General features: G+C 36.8%; 1 protein-coding gene across 7 annotated transcripts in view; it reads left to right on the top strand.

Moving 5' to 3' along the window:
- The window catches only part of EMCN (endomucin), a 51,648-nt gene extending 43,618 nt beyond the window's left edge, over window positions 1-8,030 (top strand). For 2 of the 7 annotated variants that reach the window (XM_081332814.1, XM_081332812.1), the window contains exons 11-14: window positions 2,638-2,699; window positions 4,520-4,598; window positions 5,010-5,083; window positions 6,375-8,030. In XM_081332814.1, coding sequence (XP_081188940.1) covers window positions 2,638-2,699; window positions 4,520-4,598; window positions 5,010-5,037 — 169 coding nt within the window. In that variant the 3' untranslated portion in view covers window positions 5,038-5,083; window positions 6,375-8,030. The remainder of the gene's footprint in view (window positions 1-2,637; window positions 2,700-4,519; window positions 4,599-5,009; window positions 5,084-6,374) is intronic. The other 5 variants (XM_081332818.1, XM_081332817.1, XM_081332813.1 and 2 more) reach the window with 5 other exon arrangements.
- Window positions 8,031-19,965: the final 11,935 nt, after the last annotated feature.

Below are 19,965 nucleotides of genomic sequence, written 5' to 3'. Positions count from 1 at the left end.
GTTGGTATTCAGCCCCATGTGTGAGAAAATGCTGGAAAAGAATTTGTCTCCAGACTTTGTCATTGAAAGAATTTAGAAAAAATAATAATCCCATTTCTCAAGCCACAGATAAAGCTTGTAAGCCGCCCTGAGTCTTCGAAGAAGGGCGGGATATAAATGGAATAAAAATAAAATAAAAATAAATAAATAAATAAATTTTCAAGGATTCCCTCTCCACAACTTTAGTTATGGCGGTAAACTGCCTAAATTAAATTACTGGCTCAGCACAGGTATTATCTATAGTTACTACCATACCATTATTTGGACTCTAACATTTCAGGTTGAGAGAAGTTGAGACAATTGACTACTTCATTGTCTTAAAAACAGCCTGTCAATCAGGGCACGACTCTTTGATAATTTGCAGAACAAGTTTAGTGCTTGTAAAGTTGTTTGCAGCCCATCTGAACTCATTTCATCCTAAATTTTATGAACACTAGAAAACATTTCCATTTCTATAACAATTCTTATCTCGTTCAGACTTGGGTTTACCCTTTCCTTGTTTGGATACTGATTCAAAAATTCAAATTTGCATAGACCTAAGTGTATTAATTAAACAGTTTAATTAAACTGTTCGTTTACTAATCCAGGTGGATGTCTTTGAAAATTTCAGCACGGCCTTTACTGTTGACCTACGTACAAAACTGACATCTGTAAAAACAATAGTGCCATTTTTGAAATCCTCCTTGAGCTCATTCATTTACCTCTGGAAAATCCTCAAGGCAATCTTTTAAAACTGGTTCTCCAAATGAGGTAATGAATGTATTTTGCTTGGGTTTGCTTTCAACTAGGTTTGGGTTCTACCCTGACTCCCCAGCCCTGTCTAGTTTAGATAATATGGAGCTGCAGTTTTATTTAATATTGACAAAGAAAGTGCGCAGTTATGACCATCTTCTGTTACTGTCTTTTATTTATATTTGGGAAAGTCAGATGCAAGTTGCTAAGGCTTACCAAAACCTCTCAGGTTGCAATCTAATGCTTTTCAAATTAATTCAGTCACATTCCTCTGAATTAAATGGTTCTTACCAATCTGTGTCGGAACAGATCATTGTTCCTCTCCTACTTCCCATTGGGAGCAAGATATAATCCTGTCTTTTTATGTTGGCTATGGAAGGTCAAAAACCATAGGAGTTTGGTTTTTCTAAAAAAAATATTCCTGGGATAGAAGCCAGGTTTAGGATTCATTGCTAGGTGAGGGGAAGATAAGCAGTTTGTTTTTCTAGTCCAGCACAGAAATGCAGTCAGTTGCTTAAAAAGAAAAAAAAAATCTTTACATATTACTCCAGGGAGGACAAATACTCCAGAGACAGAACAAGACATTCCTGTATTTTCTAGCAAGAGAAGAGAGAAATTAACGAAAACATATTTAATTTCACCTTTTTTAACCAATATGCAGAATCAAATTTTCTAATACAATTTCTCATTATTTAAAAAAGTACATTAGGAAAAAAAGTCTTCAGTCAAATGTATATATTAATGAAAAAGTGTACAATCTGACTTACATTGTGAAAATTATTTATATTAAAGAAATGTACACATGTGCATCAAAATACACAAGAATTCCCAAGTTCAATGAATTGGATTTGAACTGAAGCTGAGAAGGACCAAATCAAACATATTTGCAAAAATGTGAATCTGAAAGAAGCATTGATGGAATTGCCCATTCCTACGGTGGCTTATATACATTCCTCATTTTAGACAGAATGGGGCAATAGTCTGAAATTGCAGCTGTTCAGTGGTAGTGGCTTTGTTGTTCCTCCCAAATTACCAAGCCATTTGCACAGCTCAGTGCCCATCTGGCTCACTTTGATCCTTTAAATTGGCCTGCTGCTATTAGACATGATAAATGATGCTACAGGCAGTCCTCAGTTTATTTACCAAGTTCTCAACCACAATTGGGTGGTTGGATACTTGTGACCCAAAAAAGGTCACAAAATCAGGTTTGACTTGCTTAATGACTGCATCACTTAGCAGTGGAGGTTCCCATCCCAAATACCCAACTACAATTGGGTATTTGGGATGGTAATCTCCATTGCTAAGTGATGCAGTCATTAAGCAGGTCACACCTGCTTTTGTCATCGTTTTTTTCATGGTCATTAAGCAACTCATGTGGTCATTAAGTGAATCAGGCTTTCCCCATTGACCTAGCCTGTTAGAAGTCCCCTGGTAAGCTTGTGTAAACAGCAATCACGAGACACTGTAATTGTCATAAATACATGCCAGTTGCCAAGTACACACATTTTGATCACAGGGACACTATAACAGATAAAAATGCAAGCCCTTGTCATAAGTCACTTTTTCAGCATTGCTATAATTTTGAATGGTCATTAAATGAATAGTCATAAGTTGAGAACTATCCATATTCCATCACCAAGGTTGAAGGAAATTAGCCTTGGTAGTTCAGTCTCCTGAATGAGAATAAATGAATGTGAGGATAAGGTGTCAGAGAAAAAACAAAATGAGGCAGGGAAAGCTACATGTTGGAAGATCCACCCAACAGTCTATCAATTCTCCTGTCCTGTATCATCCTATATCCACTTCCATATGATGTATCCTTTGTCTTCATAAGACATTTGTCAATCATACAACACCTCCCAACAGAGCCCCATCGGATAAAGAGAACGTGAAACTCATTTCTGTTAAGACAACTTCTTCAGACTCAGGTAAGTCATGCTTGTTCATTCCTGGTCAGGTTGAGAAGTAAGACCAAGCTTTTAAACATTCAGTCAGAGTTACACAGACTATTAGGCCTGTATTTAGAAGAAAGGCTATGCTTGCTGGTTTGAGAAGCCAGATCCTTAATGTAAATGAAAAGGAACCGCTGACTTTTTAAGGCTCTGAATCAAATTGGGCTACTTTACTGAATAATATTAAAAGTGCTCTGCTCATACCAAAATGAACACACTTCTTCCAATTCTTCAAAAAATGCACAGCCCTAACAATCTGTTAAGATCAATCTCAGCAACGCTGAAGAAGCTTTCTCTCTAAAATGCATGACAAAATGATAGGGGGAAAAAGTTGCTTTGGCTGCTTAGTCAGAATATTTTTATTGTCCCCCCCCCCCAACCTTGAACATGATTATGCCTCTCATGTAAGTTTTAGCCATTTTCTGGAAAACAGTACATATGTGGAGCAAAAGAAACGGTTGGGCCCTTCTTCTAAGCCATTTATACCATACATACTGTACTTTGTCATTAGAGATCTTTCACTTATAAATAAGCTCCAGGGTTTGTTTTTTAGAAAACAGTCTGAAAACCGCAAATATGAAATTATCAAATTGTTCCTATTAGACATAATGTTTTCAGACTTGGCATAAAAGGAAAGGTAACACTGACAGTTTCTTTCTTTCTTTTTTTTAAAGTAATAAATGGACAAGAGAGCTTCGGGGTCTCAGAAGGCTTCTAAATCTTCCAATCTGACTATAAAGTTTTCTTCTGCTGAGCAAATGCTCAATAAACCCGTTACTGAACCGTGTTGTACGCATACTATATTTGGAAAACATCTGAGTCATTGGCACTTTACGATTATTATTTTTTCTCTTCCCTCTCACACTAGTTAATTTGATTCATATTTAATACACTTTTTGCAGTTGGATTTTCAAAACTTTAATGCACTTTCAGTTCACACATTTCCATTAGCATAAAATCTACTTTGCCCTTTCTGGTCTTGTGAAATATTTCGTTTTTAAGAAGTCCCAGAAAGTAAAAAAAAATCTCTGGTCTCCAAATCTCCCCCTGAGATTTTTCTCTTATACATGTAATCACATTTACCTTTATCAACGTTTTCTGAAGGAAATGAGCCTCCCTCTTTCAGATGTCAAAACTGAGCATCCAGGGAACAGCTGTTTTATAAAAACAGAAATGCAAGGAAGATGGGCAACAAAATTATAGTCCAGTGGGATCAGATGTGTCATATAACAGTAAAATGAGATTGTTTAACCAGAGCTGAGGATTATTTCTGCACCGATTAAAATAGTTGCTCTGTGGTCCAGAAGAACTTGGATTTAATTAGCAAAGTCATCTTCAGGATGAAGAGCAAACTCATCAGGTGTTCATTTGGGTTCCCAGCATTTTAAAAGGAGAAGGACGAATTACTCTGAATTCCAAACGTTAAGACAGGATATGGGAGAGAGGTATTCAGGCTGGAAAGGCTACTGTATATACTAAACTATACAGTGGCCCCTTAAGTACACTCTATTCATTCTATTTTCCCTTGGTTGATATTAGAAGCCCATATTAAGAGCTTGCAAGAGAACTTCAACCCACCTCCACATGCCCTGTTAATAATCTAGTTTATTATGAAGTGTAGATTCTGTATTCTCTAATTATGATTCAACAGATCAATGATCCTTGATCTGTTTTTGAAGGCTTTCATAATTTTACATAATTATATTTTAGCATGATGTTTGTATTCTGTTTTTCATCTCCTGCATATTTTGAACCACTGATGTTCCCCATTAATCTTTATTTTCCTTCTGGGCTAGGCATGTCCAGTTTCTTGACCCTTTCCTCCTATGACTTGCCTTTAGGCATGTCCTTACCTTTGGAATCCTTCAAACCAATGTGAGTACTCCCATTGGTTATCTGACAGCAGCCTAAAGACTGCAGTACTTCCCAATGGGCTTAGAGGAGTGGTTTCAATGGGTTCCCTTCGAGCTGGGATTAAGTTGCTTCTGGGTTGGGGGTCATCAAACTGGTGAAATATATCCCAGCCTCTTCCTGAGTAGTGATGTGGAATATTTCTATATTTAAGCAAAAGAATCTAGGTTTTTTTCTTTACAATCTTAAATGACTACCTGTTCTTATTACTCAGTTGTTTATTAATGTGCCTTGTGGCTCTGCTAGATTAATATGTAGGCCATCCTTTTTTAAAAAAGGAATACACAGGTAGTGGCCTATGGCTAAGGCAGAAAACTTCAGTGTGATTATATCTGGACCTTTATTGAAATTGTGCATTTTTTTCATTTTTCTTAGCAGAGCAGACGTCTCAGGGAAGGAATAAAACTCGGCAGCATAACGATTCCTCCTCATGCCAAGGCAACAAATGTGTATGCCCAAGATTTTATTTCTATCTGCTAAACACTAAATGAATATTTCTCATTTTCAGTGGCAGTCAGTAATTTTTTATTGAAAAAAGGCGGCTAACCTTTTCCTTAAGTATCTTAAAGATTTGGAGCAAATATTGTTATGTCTTCCCAAAACAAAGAAGGCAAGTGAATAAATACCTTAGAGGACTCTGCTTGCAGTTCAGAAAATCCAAAAGAGCAGATTCTCAGTGTTAGTCATGGATAGCATCTGGGTAGCCGTGGAGATGGGCTACTGTATTCATGCAAAGGTCATTTAGCAAAAGAAATAGAACATGAAAATATGATGTTTTCTGCAGGGAGGATTCCCCTAACAAAACATCAGTGTTCTACAAAGAGTTTTGCATCCAGAAGACAGATGTCCATGGATGCTATAATTTAGAGTTGGATGATCTATCACTCGGGGAGAGGGGATGTTTCAAAAGACCTCAATAAAGAGATGTGTGTGTGTGTGTGTGTGTGTGTGTGTGTGTGTGTGTGTGTGTGAGAGAGAGAGAGAGAGAGAGAGAGAGAGAGAGAGAGAGAGAGAGAGAGAGAGAGAGAGAGAGAGAGAGAGAGAGAGAGAGATGAATAGGCGGATAGATAAGAGGGCAATGACAATTAGAAAAAGGGGAAATTTTCATTGGCTTCCTCTGGCAGATGTATGACTTCTGCAAGACTAAACTGAAAGAATCTGTCATTTGAGAGATGTAAGGGTCCTTAAATGTTTCTTAATCCCAAATGAAGCAGTATCACCTTTCCAAGCAATTAATTTTCTGCTAATTTTTTTATTATTTTTTTTAATCCCATATACCGGTATATCCCGCCCTTCTCCGAAGACTCAGGGCGGCTTACAATTTAAAGCACAAATCAATGTGCTTAGCAATAGCCTTCATTCTATGTATATGCCTGCTTATTAGGGCTTTCGGGGGCCCCCAAGCGGCATTATTACAAAGTCAGCTTATTGCCCCCAACAATCTGGGTGCTCATTTTACCTACCTCGGAAGGATGGAAGGCTGAGTCAACCTTTAGCCTGGTGGGATGCGAACCTGCACTAATTGCAGGCAGCTGGTGTTATTTAAGGAGACATTAGCCCACTGCTCCACCAAGGCTCTTTTGAGATTTTTTAATTTTTAATTTTTTAATTTTAATTAAGATTCTCAAACAGCTTAGAAACTGTAGACTAATAATGCACCCTAAAAATCAGCCTAGTCAATATAATAAAGCCAAAATAAACTTGTAATACAAACTACCTTGAAACTTTCCTTCATTTCAGATGTGAAGAATTCCTGTTTCATTCTAGAAACCATTGAACAAAGTTGGATTTTTTGATGTGAATCAAGAGCATCTATGCATCACTGAAAAAGCTATTCATTTCATTTCTCTGTAATTTTGCCATGTTGACATGTTTTATATGCCTGCTGTTTATTTCTAAAAAGACTTTTGTAGTTTTTCTCTCTCTTTCTGTCTTTCAGTCCATTGCTCTACAAGATCTATTTATTGCTTTCCATGTATGTAAGACAGAGAAAAATTGCATATTACAAAAACATATAAAATGCACTTGACATTTGCCAATTCTGATACCGTAGTTTTGTACATAAAAATATATTCTGCCTGTAAATATAATTCTTTATGTGCTTACAATAATTACCACAATATTAAATATATTTTGTGGCCATATCTGTTTACATTAAGAACAAGATACTAACTTGAATCTTTCCTTCTGTAAATACAGTAAATTTTTTGCCTATTTCAATGCAAAGCAAAGATTCAAGTTATTGTATCCATAAGTGACTAATCTCCTTATTAAGACGAGCCAAACTGGTACAAAAATGTCAGCCACATTTAGGTCTTCCAGAAGTCTTTCTCAAGCAAAATGTTACAAAAAGCAAGCAATGGGGAAGAAGCAAGGCACTTTAAAGCAGGGAGTCTTCAAACTTGGCCCTTTTATGACTTGTGGACTTCAACTCCCAGAATTCCTCAGCTAGGCATGCTGGCTGACGAATTCTGGTAGTTGAAGTCCACAAGTCATAAAAGGGCCAAGTTTGAAGACCCCTGCGAAAGCTTCTTGCACCAACAAGATCAGAATTTGTCTTCATGGGGTTTGCAACTCAGATTTGAATTGTAAGATTGGAGGTGTAGACAGAACCTATTTGCAAGCAGCAGGTGCGATATATTCAGATTCAGCTACTATCCTGGGACATCTTTTGGTTTCCTTACTTCCTCTCTGCTTCTTGTAACATCTTAGCTTGATGCAGATTTCTGCAACTTCTTTTGCATCATTTGATAATTACTGAAGTATTGTTACCATAATGTGGGTTCCTGTTTTTTTCTGATAGGCCAACTATGTCTTTTAAACCATTATATGTAGCTTGTTTGTGCAATGGTGGGAGAACATTTTTAAAAGGCAAACATCATTGCAATGCAGCCTGAACTTAGGGAAAGAAGGAGGAATGTATATATTATATTACAGTGTTGCTGTATATTTTAACACTCTTTAATAAAATACATGGGAATCTCTTGCACTGGATTTCTGCTTCAAATGGCAGCTCTGGAGACTATGTTTTTTTACGAATTTCCAATATTCCTTAATTCCAAACATTCAAAAAGGGGGAATAATAATTCCAGAATAATGAAATTCATGATACCACTTTCTGCTAACATGACTGCACTGCACAAGCCCAACGTTCAGAAAAGATTCTAGAAACCATCACCCTGTCAATCTTTATCAAGCATTTTTCCCTGGAGAATTATCTTCTCTTTTTAAGAGAAACAAATCCTTCATCTGGTCAGAAGCTGTGTTTGCTGTAGCAGTCTAGAAATGTAATAAGCAAATGATTATGTCAAAATTCCCTTTCAGGGTGATTTTATTAAGGATGCAAAAATATAACTTGGCAGGAAGAAAAAGAATGTGTTTTTCTGCATTATTTTATCAAAACAGATGTTTGTGCTTAATTAACACAGGAGTAAGACACAAATAAACAAGTTGCTGAAAGCTGTGGCAGACTTTGAATGTGATGATGCCCCAATTATTTAATCTAGTGATGCTAGAAATTCAACATTAAACTGCAGTTTAGTCTTCCTTTAAAACCAGAAGGTCACAAAATTCAAGGTGCTAGTGATGACATACAAAGCCCTACATGGCATGGGTCCGGATTACCTACGGGAGCACCTACTGCCAGCGTCAACACCCCTCTGTCCTGTGCGCTCCCACAGAGAGGGCCTCCTCAGGGTGCCACCAGTCAGAGAATGCCGGCTGGTGGCCCCCAGGGGGAGAGCTTTCTCGGTGGGTGCGCCAACCCTTTGGAACTGCTTGCCAACCGAAATCCGGATGGCCCCCGACCTTCGCACCTTCAGGCGTGACTTAAAGACCTACCTATTCCAGCAAGCCGGCCTGGCCTGATAGATTTTGGGGTTTCATTTGTTTTACTATTACTTTACTGTATACTTACCTTGCCCTGTACACCGCCCCGAGTCCTTCGGGAGAAGGGCGGTATATAAAACAAAATAAATAAATAAATAAATAAATAAATAAATAAATAAATAAATAAATAAATAAATAAATGGTAATCACATGACCCCGGGACACTACAACCACCATTAATACAGGCCAGTTGCTAAGCGTTTGAATTTGATGCTGCTGCAATAATTGTTAAGTATGAAAAATGGTCATAAATCACTTTTTTCCAGTATTGCTGTAGCTTTGAATGGTCACTGAACAAAGGCTGTAAGTTGAGGACTACCTGTAGACCAGGCTTAATTCCTCAAATAATTTCAGCAAAATGTTTCCCTTATTACATGCAGTTCCGGATTCTTCAGTGGAGCAACGACTTGAAAATTGTGTCAAAGGTGATGACCTGAAGCAATCTAGGAAAGAAAAGGAAGAGCATGTGTAAATCTTTTTAAATGAGAGATTGTAAGCTTCTATACCAGGGTTTCCCAACCTTGACATCTTTAAGACCTGTGAACTTCAACTCCCAGAATTCCACAGCCACCCTGGCTGTGGAATTCTGGGAGTTGAAGTCCACAGGTCTTAAAGTTGCCAAGGTTGGGAAACCCTTTTCAATAGTAAGTGTTTCCTCTTCCCACTCTTTCTAGAGGAAGACCTTCTACTCTGTGTGTGCCACTTTCTTGAGGCGAAGGATATATTTTATTATCATTACTATCACCAGTGTTACCGTACCAGTCTAGTCTGTTTCTACATAGAGGTGAATTCATTTCTACAACTAGCTGTTCTTCAGGAAAGACCACAGAACATTCTACTTGAAAAACCCTTTATAACCCCATTCATCCATGCTACATGGACATACCATATGATACATTCAACATAAATTGCGGGGTCTGCTTCATTACTAGTCATTGCGGTAGGAGTTAAGCATAGCTTTGAAAATCCTGCAGTCTTGAAAACATTATCAGTGAAGAGTAAATCGGTATTGACATTCTTTATTATCCTAACTGCTATATTACAGAGCCAGCAATTAAACGTGGAAGTTTCTGGATTTCCATAGGTCACTGTTTCATATTGTTAAGAAAAGAGGGGAGGGGGTATTATTATTATGGTTGTATTCTGCAATCTAGAACCCTCTGACATTTATATTTCTACTTAAAATCTAATCTCCAGCAAATATACAATGGTCATCAGAGAAAGAGTATAGGAAATAAACCCAACATATTTGGAAGACACAAAGCAAAGCAAAGTTCATCTGAAACTTCTATAAATGGAAATAAATCATGCCAGTAAAATGTACATCTAAGCTATGAGATAGGCCAGAAATGCAGCAAAAACTCTCTCTCTCTCTCTCTCTCTCTCTCTCTCTCTCTCTCTCTCTCTCTCTCTCTCTCTCTCTCTCTCTCTCTCTCTCTCTCTCTCTCTCTCTCTCTCTCTCTCTCTCATAATTTACCATAGCTCTTTCTTTTTCTCCACTTTTCTTTTTAGTCTGCATTTTGTGACTGGGAAAAATGATGACTGTTCAACTGCCACCTTTGGCCATGATGCCTGTAATATCTGCAATCCAATATATCTGGATTTATTATTCTTGGAAATCCTGACATCAATATTTATAGCTCAACAATTACAAGGTCATAGAAACTATTTTTTAGAGTTTGCTATAGGTCCATGAAAGTTGAGAGAAAAAAATTAGAAGGAAAAAGGAAGCAATATGAATAATTTCTTATAACATTACTACCTTATAACATAACAACTATTATTTGTCTATTTATGTATATTTTATTTATTGACATTTATAAGTGGCCCTATCTACGCGGTGGCTCAGTGGGTTAGGACGCTGAGCTTGTCGATCGGAAGGTCAGCAGTTTGGCGGATCGAATCCCGAGTGCCGCGTAACAGAGTGAACGCCTGTTACTCGTCCCAGCTTCTGCCAACCTAGCAGTTCTAAAGCACGTAAAAATGCAAGTAGAAAAATAGGGACCACTACGGTGGGAAGGTAACAGCGTTTCATGCGCCTTTGGTGTCTAGTCATGCTGGCCACATGACCACGGAGACGTCCTTGGACAAGCGCTGGCTCTTCGGCTTTGAAACAGAGATGAGCACCAGTCCCTAGAGTTGGAAACGACTAGAACGCCTGTGTGGGGGAACCTTTACCTTTACCTTTTATCTACATGTACCCTGGGCTGTACTCTGTACTCATATAGTAGTTGAAAATGTAATACAATTAAAATAGTAACATCCAACTGACCTAGTTGGTCACCCAAACAAAGCTGTCGGCCAGAAGCTAATGAAAACATTAGCAGTTTAACTTGCTTGTTAAAAGCAAGGAGGACTGGATCCACCTGTATTTCAGGTGAGGTATTACAATGTCTCGTCAAATATGATACTTTGAATCCAGGTATTATTAAATAACTTGCTTGCAAAATTTTCCTTTCTTTATATTAAAAAACTGTTATACTTAGAAATTCTTACCTTCTTTTGCTATAATTAATTCATCTGGAAAAAAATCAATTAACCCGAGTGCTATGAAAAATATTTTTGTTTCATTGCATAATAGTACTTAGCTTATTTCTAGACATTTCAAATGTACTTTTGGAGAAAGTTGTGTCAAACTGATTATCAATTCCACATCAAGCATCAACCAATAACCAGAACACCTTTGGACATCGCAATTTCTGTCTTCTTCAAGCAACTTTCCAGTGTGGAATTATAGATTCAGAATCTACACTGATTAAGATTTTAACATTCTTGTCACTGTCAGAAGGTTAAGTCTATTGATTTTAGAATGCCTTCTAAATTAAAATAGATTTATTGTACTCAAAATTCCTTACTTTCTATCACTTTTTGCCTTAGTAATCATTGACTACCTTACAGATAGTACTTAAAGGCCATTTGCATATGTGGCCATTTGCACATGTTTGGAAGTGATCCCTATTAATTTTATCTAACAACTTTCAGCCAAGTTCCTTGTATACTAATATATATATATATATATATATATATATATATATATATATATATATATATATATATATATATATATATATATATATATATATATATATATATATATATATATATATATATATATGTTTGTGTGTGTGTGTGTGTTTGTTTTGAGAGGAGAGAACATGGAAGTTTCTGATGTTGCTGATCTATTACTCCCAGCAATTCCAGTTGCTGTAATCAAAGTTGAGTAATGCTTTACAATTATAGGATTTCTCAATGTTGTTGTTGTGTTGGTAAGTCATGTCAGACTCTTCATGACCTGATGGATCATAGCACACCAGGCTCCCCTATCCTGCACTGTCTCTCAGAGTTTGCCCAAATTAATGTTCATTGCTTTGATGACACTATCTAACCATCTCATCCTCTGTCATCCCCTTCTTCATTTGCCTTCAGTCTTTCCCAGCATCAGGGCCTTTTCCAGTGAATCCTCTCTTCTCAATTGGTGGCCAAACTATTTGAGCTTCAGCATCTGTCTTTCCAAAAGACAGTCAGGGTTGATTTCTTTTAGGATTGTCTGAGTTTATCTCCTTGCAGTCCAAACGACTCTCAAGAGTCTTCTCCAACACAATTCTAAAGCATCAGTTCTTCTGTCCTCTGTCTTCCTTGTGGTCCAACTCTTACTGTCATGCATTATTACTGGGAAAACCATAGCTTTGACTATATATCTGCTTTTGGGTATGTTGTCTAGGTTTGTCATAGCTTTCTTCCAAAGGCGCTAGCATCTTTTCATTTCATGACTGCAGTCACCCTCTGCAATTAACTTGGGAGTCCAAGAAAATAAAATCCGCCACCGCTTTCATTTCTTCCCCTTCTATTGTCCGGAAGTGATGGGAACGGATGCCCTGACTTTGAGCTGCACAAGCCCCTTCACCACGACAAGGCAGTGATCTATGAAGGGGAGGACTTATTCATTCATACTGCTTTTCGTGACACAAAGATGGCCCCCTTTTTCTTACTCAATGACAATCTCACACCATAATCTCTGTCTTGCAGTCAGCCTGTTTTTACTCAGCTGGCTTTCATGGTTAAGACAGTCTTTCACTTTTATATATGTGACAGTGACAATCTCTTCCTGACATTTTGAAAACATCTCCTACTAGCCATCTCAGGAGTGGAATCGACTTCTACATCATCTGTCTCACCACAGTAATTAAAGTGTTTTAAACTATCCTGCATCATCCTCTAATCCAGTAAATTTATCTCTGAGCTCCACAGCAACAGTGCAATGACTTTGACAAGGTTATTCTGGTTAGTGACACATATCACTGATCTGGAATTGCAACCATTCAGGGTTGACATAAGGAAGGAAAATGCAACATTTCTCAGGGTCAAGGAGCACATTTGGTCTTTATTCACCTTCTTTGAGGCAGGTTGTTCTTTGTAGGGTAAAAATAATAGCAAGTCTGTTGATATCAATGCAGGATTCTAAAGTTTTGAGTTAGTAACAACAGCACACACACACACATACACAAATCTGGTTGTGACTAGTACGTGGCACATAAATAAAGTGACTTTCCCAGCAAAAGGCATTATTATTATTACCCTCCTTTATCTAACACCTATGAGGCAAAGAATGTGATTTGCTCATTTCTGCAAAGAAATCTGTTCTTGGGGGTGGACCAAGAACATATGACACAATAAACCTTGATTATAGTTTTCCAGGTTCTTGACACCTTTTTAAAAACAACTGCTGAAGGTTCAGGTTGATTGCATCCCACACATTGAGTAATTACAGTGGGAATACACCTTGGAAGAAAATTATTGGGTAATTAAACAAGGTTTGCCTCACATAAATCATTGGGAGATCCAGCTTAATACTGTCTAATGTGTGGCTAGTTTCATGCAGCTATCCCAATTGCTTCCTTGAGAGGTAGGCATTGAACCTGGAACCATGATCCCCTGTCCCCTTTTCAGAGATCTACTATTTGAGATAATAAAGTTGTTTTCTCCATAAATATAAACAACTGCCACGGATGCTGGTGCGGTTGTTTTTCTGAACTGATAAATCCTTAAATGCTGGAAACTGTGGGGGGGAATAAGAAGAATTTAAAGCCATGGAGAAGTGGGGAAGGGGAGCGGATTTTTAAACTGCTCCTCTCCTGGAACTGCAGCAGCGGATAACAGTGGAAGGCAAAAGAAGGCAAAAGAAGGCAATGAATCAAGTATCTCAGCTGAGAATACCCTTGAAGCTTAAGAAAAAAAGGGAGAGTAAGTGACCTTGAATGACAGCTGCTGGACTCACTGATAAGAAGTTTACAGAGTCTGTTTTGTTTTAGTTTGCGGAATGGTGGATTGTTTTTTACTTTTTTTTTCTTTTGGACTAAGGCACAGAGAATCTGAAACAAAGAACGTAACCTGTATGGATTAATTTCTTTCTTTTTTTTTTAGATATAAGGATATTTGGCTTTTTCCTTCTTTTTCTTTCCTTTTCCCTTTGTACTCACCTTTACTTGTTGCTGAAATTTTTCGTCTCTTTTTTTTTTTTGAGTACATTTGGATTATAATACCCCATCAACATTTGGATTACAAACTACTGGAGAAAATGAAGAAGACCACAACACACCCAGCAACAGCTGCCCTAATATCACAGAGCCCAGTGGCACAGAAATCACTGGACAACGTAACGCAGCAAGATAGATCCAACACGGAATTGAAAAATATGATACTGGCTCTACACACAGACTTCAAAGAAGGGATTGGCAAACTAGAAGAGGACCTAAAAGAGGTCAAAGAACTGATGGAGAAAAATGAACAAAGATTGCAACAAGCAGAAGAAAGAACTGAATTAACAGATAAGAGACAAGAGGAGATTGATAACCGACTTACATTAACAGACAGGAACCAGGAGAAAATGATCATTGCTTTAGAGATGGATAGAGTTGATTATTATTTAAGATTCCAAAATGTTGAAGAGGAAAAGGGAGAGAACCTAGCAGATGTAATGGTGGGAATATTAGCAGAAACATTGGAGGAAAGCAAGGAAAAGATAATGATATAGATGAGATATTTAGAATATACACTAGATATGCAACGAGAAATACTCTCCCCAGAGAGGTGCATATAAGATTTACTAAAAAAAGCATTAAGGGTAGATATAATACAGAAGCTGAGAAATGTTAAAATAAAATATAAAGGAAGAGAGATAGTGATGTTAAAACAGATCCCAAGAAGAGTGAGAGACCTGAGAAAGGAGTATCAATTTCTGACAAAATGCTTAATTAAAAAAGGGATAAATTTTAGATGGTTAATACCAGGAGGAGTAATGATAAATTGGCAAGAACAGAGACATAGACTGGACACAATAGGGAAAGCAGAACTTTTCTATGATCAATACTTTGGGCAGCAAGAAGAAGAAAGGCTGAGAGGGGAAAGAGTAATCAGACAGCAAGGAGACGAGACAGAGAAGCAACGCAGTAAGTATAGCATAGAACAGGAGGAAAGGGTGTTGAGAGAAGGGACAAGAGCAAAAGAGGCAAAAGAGCAAAGAGAGATGAGAATAATGAGAGCAATTAAAACTTCAAATAAATAATCATGGAAGAAGAAATAAAAGCAATTTCGATAAATGTAAATGGACTGAATTCGGCTATAAAAAGAAAAAGAACACTAAATAAATTGGGGAAATTAAAAAATGATATAATTTGTTTACAAGAAGTTCATATTAAGAAACAACATAAAAATCTATTATAATATCCAAAATTGGGAGAATTATATACCTCACTTGCAGATCAGAGTAAAAGAGGTGTGGTATTATATATTCAAAAAGCAATACAAACTACATTGTTATATTCAGATGAAGAAGGGTGAATTTTAATGGTGGAAGTAATTATGAATTGTAAAAAAACTTTATTGGTAGCGATTTACACCCCAAATGAAAACCAAGAAAATTTCTATTCAAAATTACACCAGAAAATAATAGAATTGGAATTCGAAAGCATATGTATGATTGGAGATTTCAATGCTATTGTAAAGGCCGGGCTGGATTATAATACAAAAAAAAAAGACCCTAAGGAGAACACTTCCAAAATCTTTTCATAATATGGTGGACGAATTAAATATACTAGATGTTTGGAAAGAAAAATATCTGGAAAAGAAGCAATATACATTCTATTCTAACAGACACCTCTCCTGGTCGAGAAAAGATATGATATGGACATCAATAGACTTATTTACCGTATTTTCCGGCGTATAAGACGACTGGGCGTATAAGACGACCCCCTACATTTCCTGTTAAATTATAGGGTTTGGGCTATACTCGCCATATAAGACTACCCCTCTTCCAACGCACACCAAATAAAAATTAAAAAACATCAGATTTGATTTTAATATGGTAATTTTAATTCAAATGCTTATGACATGCAGGTGCTTAGTAGGAAAACTGTCACTTATAAACATAAGGCTGTTTGTCATCAAACATGTAAACATAAAACAGTGCAAGTGGATTAAACTATAATAATAATAATAATAATAATAATAATAATAATAATAATAATAATAATAATAATAATAATAATAATAATAATAATAATAATAAGAAGAAGAAGAAGAAGAAGAAGAAGAAGAAGAAGAAGAAGAAGAAGAAGAAGAAGAAGAAGAAGAAGAAGAAGTAGTTGGAGGGGACCTTGGAGGTCATCTAGTCCAACCCCCTGCTCAGGCAGGAAACCCTATACCATTTCAGACAAATGGCTGTCCAGTCTCTTCTTAAAAACTTCCAGTGTTGGAGCATTCACCACTTCTGGAGGCAGGTTGTTCCACTGGTTAATTGTTCTAACTGTCAGGAGGTTTCTCTTTAGTTCTAGGTTGCTTCTCTCCTTGATTAGTTTCCATCCATTACTTCTTGTCCTGCTTTCAGGTGCTTTGGAGAATAGCTTGACTCCCTCTTCTTTGTGGCAGCCCCTGATTCCAGCAACCATTCCCTATTTTCCTAATTCACTTTTTCACTTTTCCTAATTCACTCTAAAGCTTTCCCTGCGCAGAGCCTTAAGTAACACAAGCTGCCTGCAATTAGTGCAGGTTCGCATCCCACCAGGCTCAAGGTTGACTCAGCTTTCCATGCTTCCAAGGTAGGTAAAATGAGGACCCAGATTGTTGGGGGCAATAAGCTGACTTTGTAATAATGCTGCTTGGGGGGGGGTGAAAGCCCTAATAAACAGGCATATACACAAAATGAAGGCTATTGCTAAGCACATTGATTTGTGCTTGAAATTGTAAGCCACCCTGAGTCTTCGGAGAAGGGCAGGATATAAATGGGATTTTAAAAAAAAGACCAAATGGGAGATCTGCTCCAGGTTTTCCAGCCAGCCCGCCCAGTTCCTGAGTCAAATGTGTCCTTAGAGCTAAGCCGCTGCTCTGGCTGCTGCCTTCCCCACCTGCCTTTCAAGTTGGGATATACTACAGCTGCTCTTCAACTTTAGAAGAAAAGATGCCCAGACCCCAGCCTGTAAAAAATCACAGACTGCAGCTTCTTCTCCAATTGGTCCCGCTTTCCCTGCGCAGACTAAATGGGAGATCCGCTCCAGGTTTTCCAACCAGCCCTGTCCCTAAATTTTCAGCACCCGGCGTATAAGATGACCCCTGACTTTTGAGAAGATTTTCATGGGTTAAAAAGTAGTCTTATACGCCGGAAACTACGGTACAAGTACACAAAATATAAACATAGAAACAAGCACATGGGCGGACCACAACCCAGTCACAATTACATGGAAAGGACAAAAAAAAAAGAACAAGATGGACATTAAATCAAACTGTATTGAATGAAAAAGACTTCCAGCAATATATGGAAAAAGAAATGACTTTCTTCTTTAAGGAAAACAAAACAGAAGTTACCTCACTTCAAAATGTCTGGGATACGGCGAAAGTGTACATGAGAGGACTTGCTATATCTTATATGGGGAAAAAGAATAAACAGAAAAGACAAATTAGGGAAAAACTGGAGGAAGAATATAAGACTCTTGAGAAAGAATTACAGAAAGATACACAAAACAAAAAGATAAAAAATAATGGAGTTGAACAAGCATAAAATGAACTTAATAAAAAATGAAGAGGTGGCAAGGAAAATAAAGGCAGCTAAACAAACCTTTTTTGAACATGCAAACAAACTAGGGAGATGGTTGACATATAAAATTAAAAAGAGAAGAGATAGATTAAACAACTGGAAGATGCTGAGGGGACTTTACAACACTAGAATGAAGAAAAGAAAAAAATAGCTTGGGAATATTATGAGAATTTATATAAGCAACAAGTAGTTTCAGATGATAGGATAAAACAATTCTTGGGAAAAACAGAGATACCTAAAGTACCAGAGAAATTTAAAAAGCTACTAAAAGAGAAAATAACAATGATGAATTAACAGAAGCAATTAAAAAACAAAAGAATGGCAAAACACCAGGACCAGATGGAGTACCAGCGGAACTATATAGAACATTGCAGGAACTGTTAGGCAATGTAATGCTGGAACTCTATAATGAACTTCTCTCTGAAGCTAAGATACCAGATTCATGGTTGGAAGCACTTATTACCCCGATACCAAAGGAAGAAACGGAAATACAGAAAATAAAGAACTATAAACCGATTTCCTTGCTGAATGTGGACTATAAAATATTCGCATCAATCATGGCCGAAAGGTTTAAAAAGTTCCTAAACGAATTTATACATATGGATCAAAATGGGTTCCTGCCCAAAAGACAGATTAGAGACAATATGAGAATTATATTAAACACATTAGAATATTATGAAACACATCCCGAAAAACAGATGGCATTGATGTTTTTGGATGCACAGAAAGCATTCGACAATGTGAATTGGCAATTCATGATAAGACAACTACAGATTATGGATTTTGGGGAGAAATTTATAAATGTAATTAAAGCAATTTACAATAAGCAAATAGCCAAAATAATGATTAATGGAGATATGACTGAAAAGATTAACATTATGAAGTGAACAAGGCAGGGATGCCCTTTATCCCCATTATTGTTTGTATTGATACTAGAGATACTAAATAGAACTATAAGACAGAATAAGGATATAAAAGGTATGAAAGTTAAGAGAGAAGAATGTAAGCTACAAGCTTTCGCAGATGATTTAGTATTTATCTTGGAGGAGCCACTAGAGACAGGACCTGTATTAATAGAACAAATAGAAAAATATGGTGAGGTAGCAGGTTTGAAGATTAATAAAGATAAAAGAAAAATGTTAGTGAAAAATATTACTGAAAAACAAAAAAAAAGAATTGATGGGAAAGTTAGAGATACAGATTGTAAAGAAGGTAAAATATCTGGGGATTCACCTGACAGCAAGATGTACAACAATTAAAGAAAATAACTATTACAAACTGAAAAGACAAATCTAAGTAGATTTGGATAAATGGAAAAGGGTACAACTATCATTAATGGACAGGATTGGAAAAGAAATATTTTGAGGGGCTAAATAAAATAATTTTGAAATATATTTGGCAGGGGAAAAAAGGCAAGGATTAATTTAAAGATGTTACAGGATGCAAGACTCAGAGGTGGGTTTAGCTTGCCTAATTGGGAATTATATTACCAGGCTGCAGTAATGTCATGGATGAGAGAATGGATTTTACTGAGGAATACTAGATTATTGACATTAGAGGGACATGATTTACAATTGGGATGGCATGCATTCATATGGTATGGGAAAAATAGAATACCCAACTATTGAGACATCATATCAGGAATTCTTTATTGATGGTTTGGAAGAAAATAAAGAGGAAGCATTACTTGAGGATTCCAGATTGGCTCTCAACAATGGAAGCGTTAATACACCCCGATATGTTTAACATGGGAAACATTATAAGATATAAAGACCTACTAACAGATACAGGGAATCTGAAAAACAAACAACAATTAGAGGAACAAGGAATAAAGATGGATTGGAACATGAGAACGCAAATACAATCTAGATATGAAAAAGATGCTAAAATAGATGGTTTTAATTTGGGGAGAACAGAGTTAGATGAAATACAGGAACTAAAGAAAAATGGATTAAAAAAATGTATAGCTACTTATTATATAGGGAACTAGAGGAGGAGCAAGTTAAGGAGTCAATGATAAAATGGTCAAGAAATTTTGGATATACGATTGAATTAGATAGATGGCAGCAATTGTGGGAAAGAAACTATAAACTGACAATGGCGACGGCTTATAAAGAAAATATGTACAAGATGTTCTACAGATGGCATATGTCTCCAGAAAGACTAGCTAAAATGTTTAAGGACAGATCTATGAAATGTTGGAAATGCCATCAAATACCAGGCTCTTTCTATCATATGTGGTGGACGTGTGCAGAAGCTAAAACCTATTGGAATAATCAAATCATGAATAGAAAAGATGATACAACAAAGTACAGAATTAAGACCAGAAATATTCCTGTTGGGTATTTTACCAGAGAA

This window comes from Vipera berus (genome assembly GCF_964194415.1).
Source record: "Vipera berus genome assembly, chromosome: 7".
NCBI lineage: Eukaryota > Metazoa > Chordata > Lepidosauria > Squamata > Viperidae > Vipera > Vipera berus.
The sequence above is the reverse complement of the archived record's forward strand: the minus strand, read 5'-3'. Positions and strand labels throughout refer to the sequence as shown.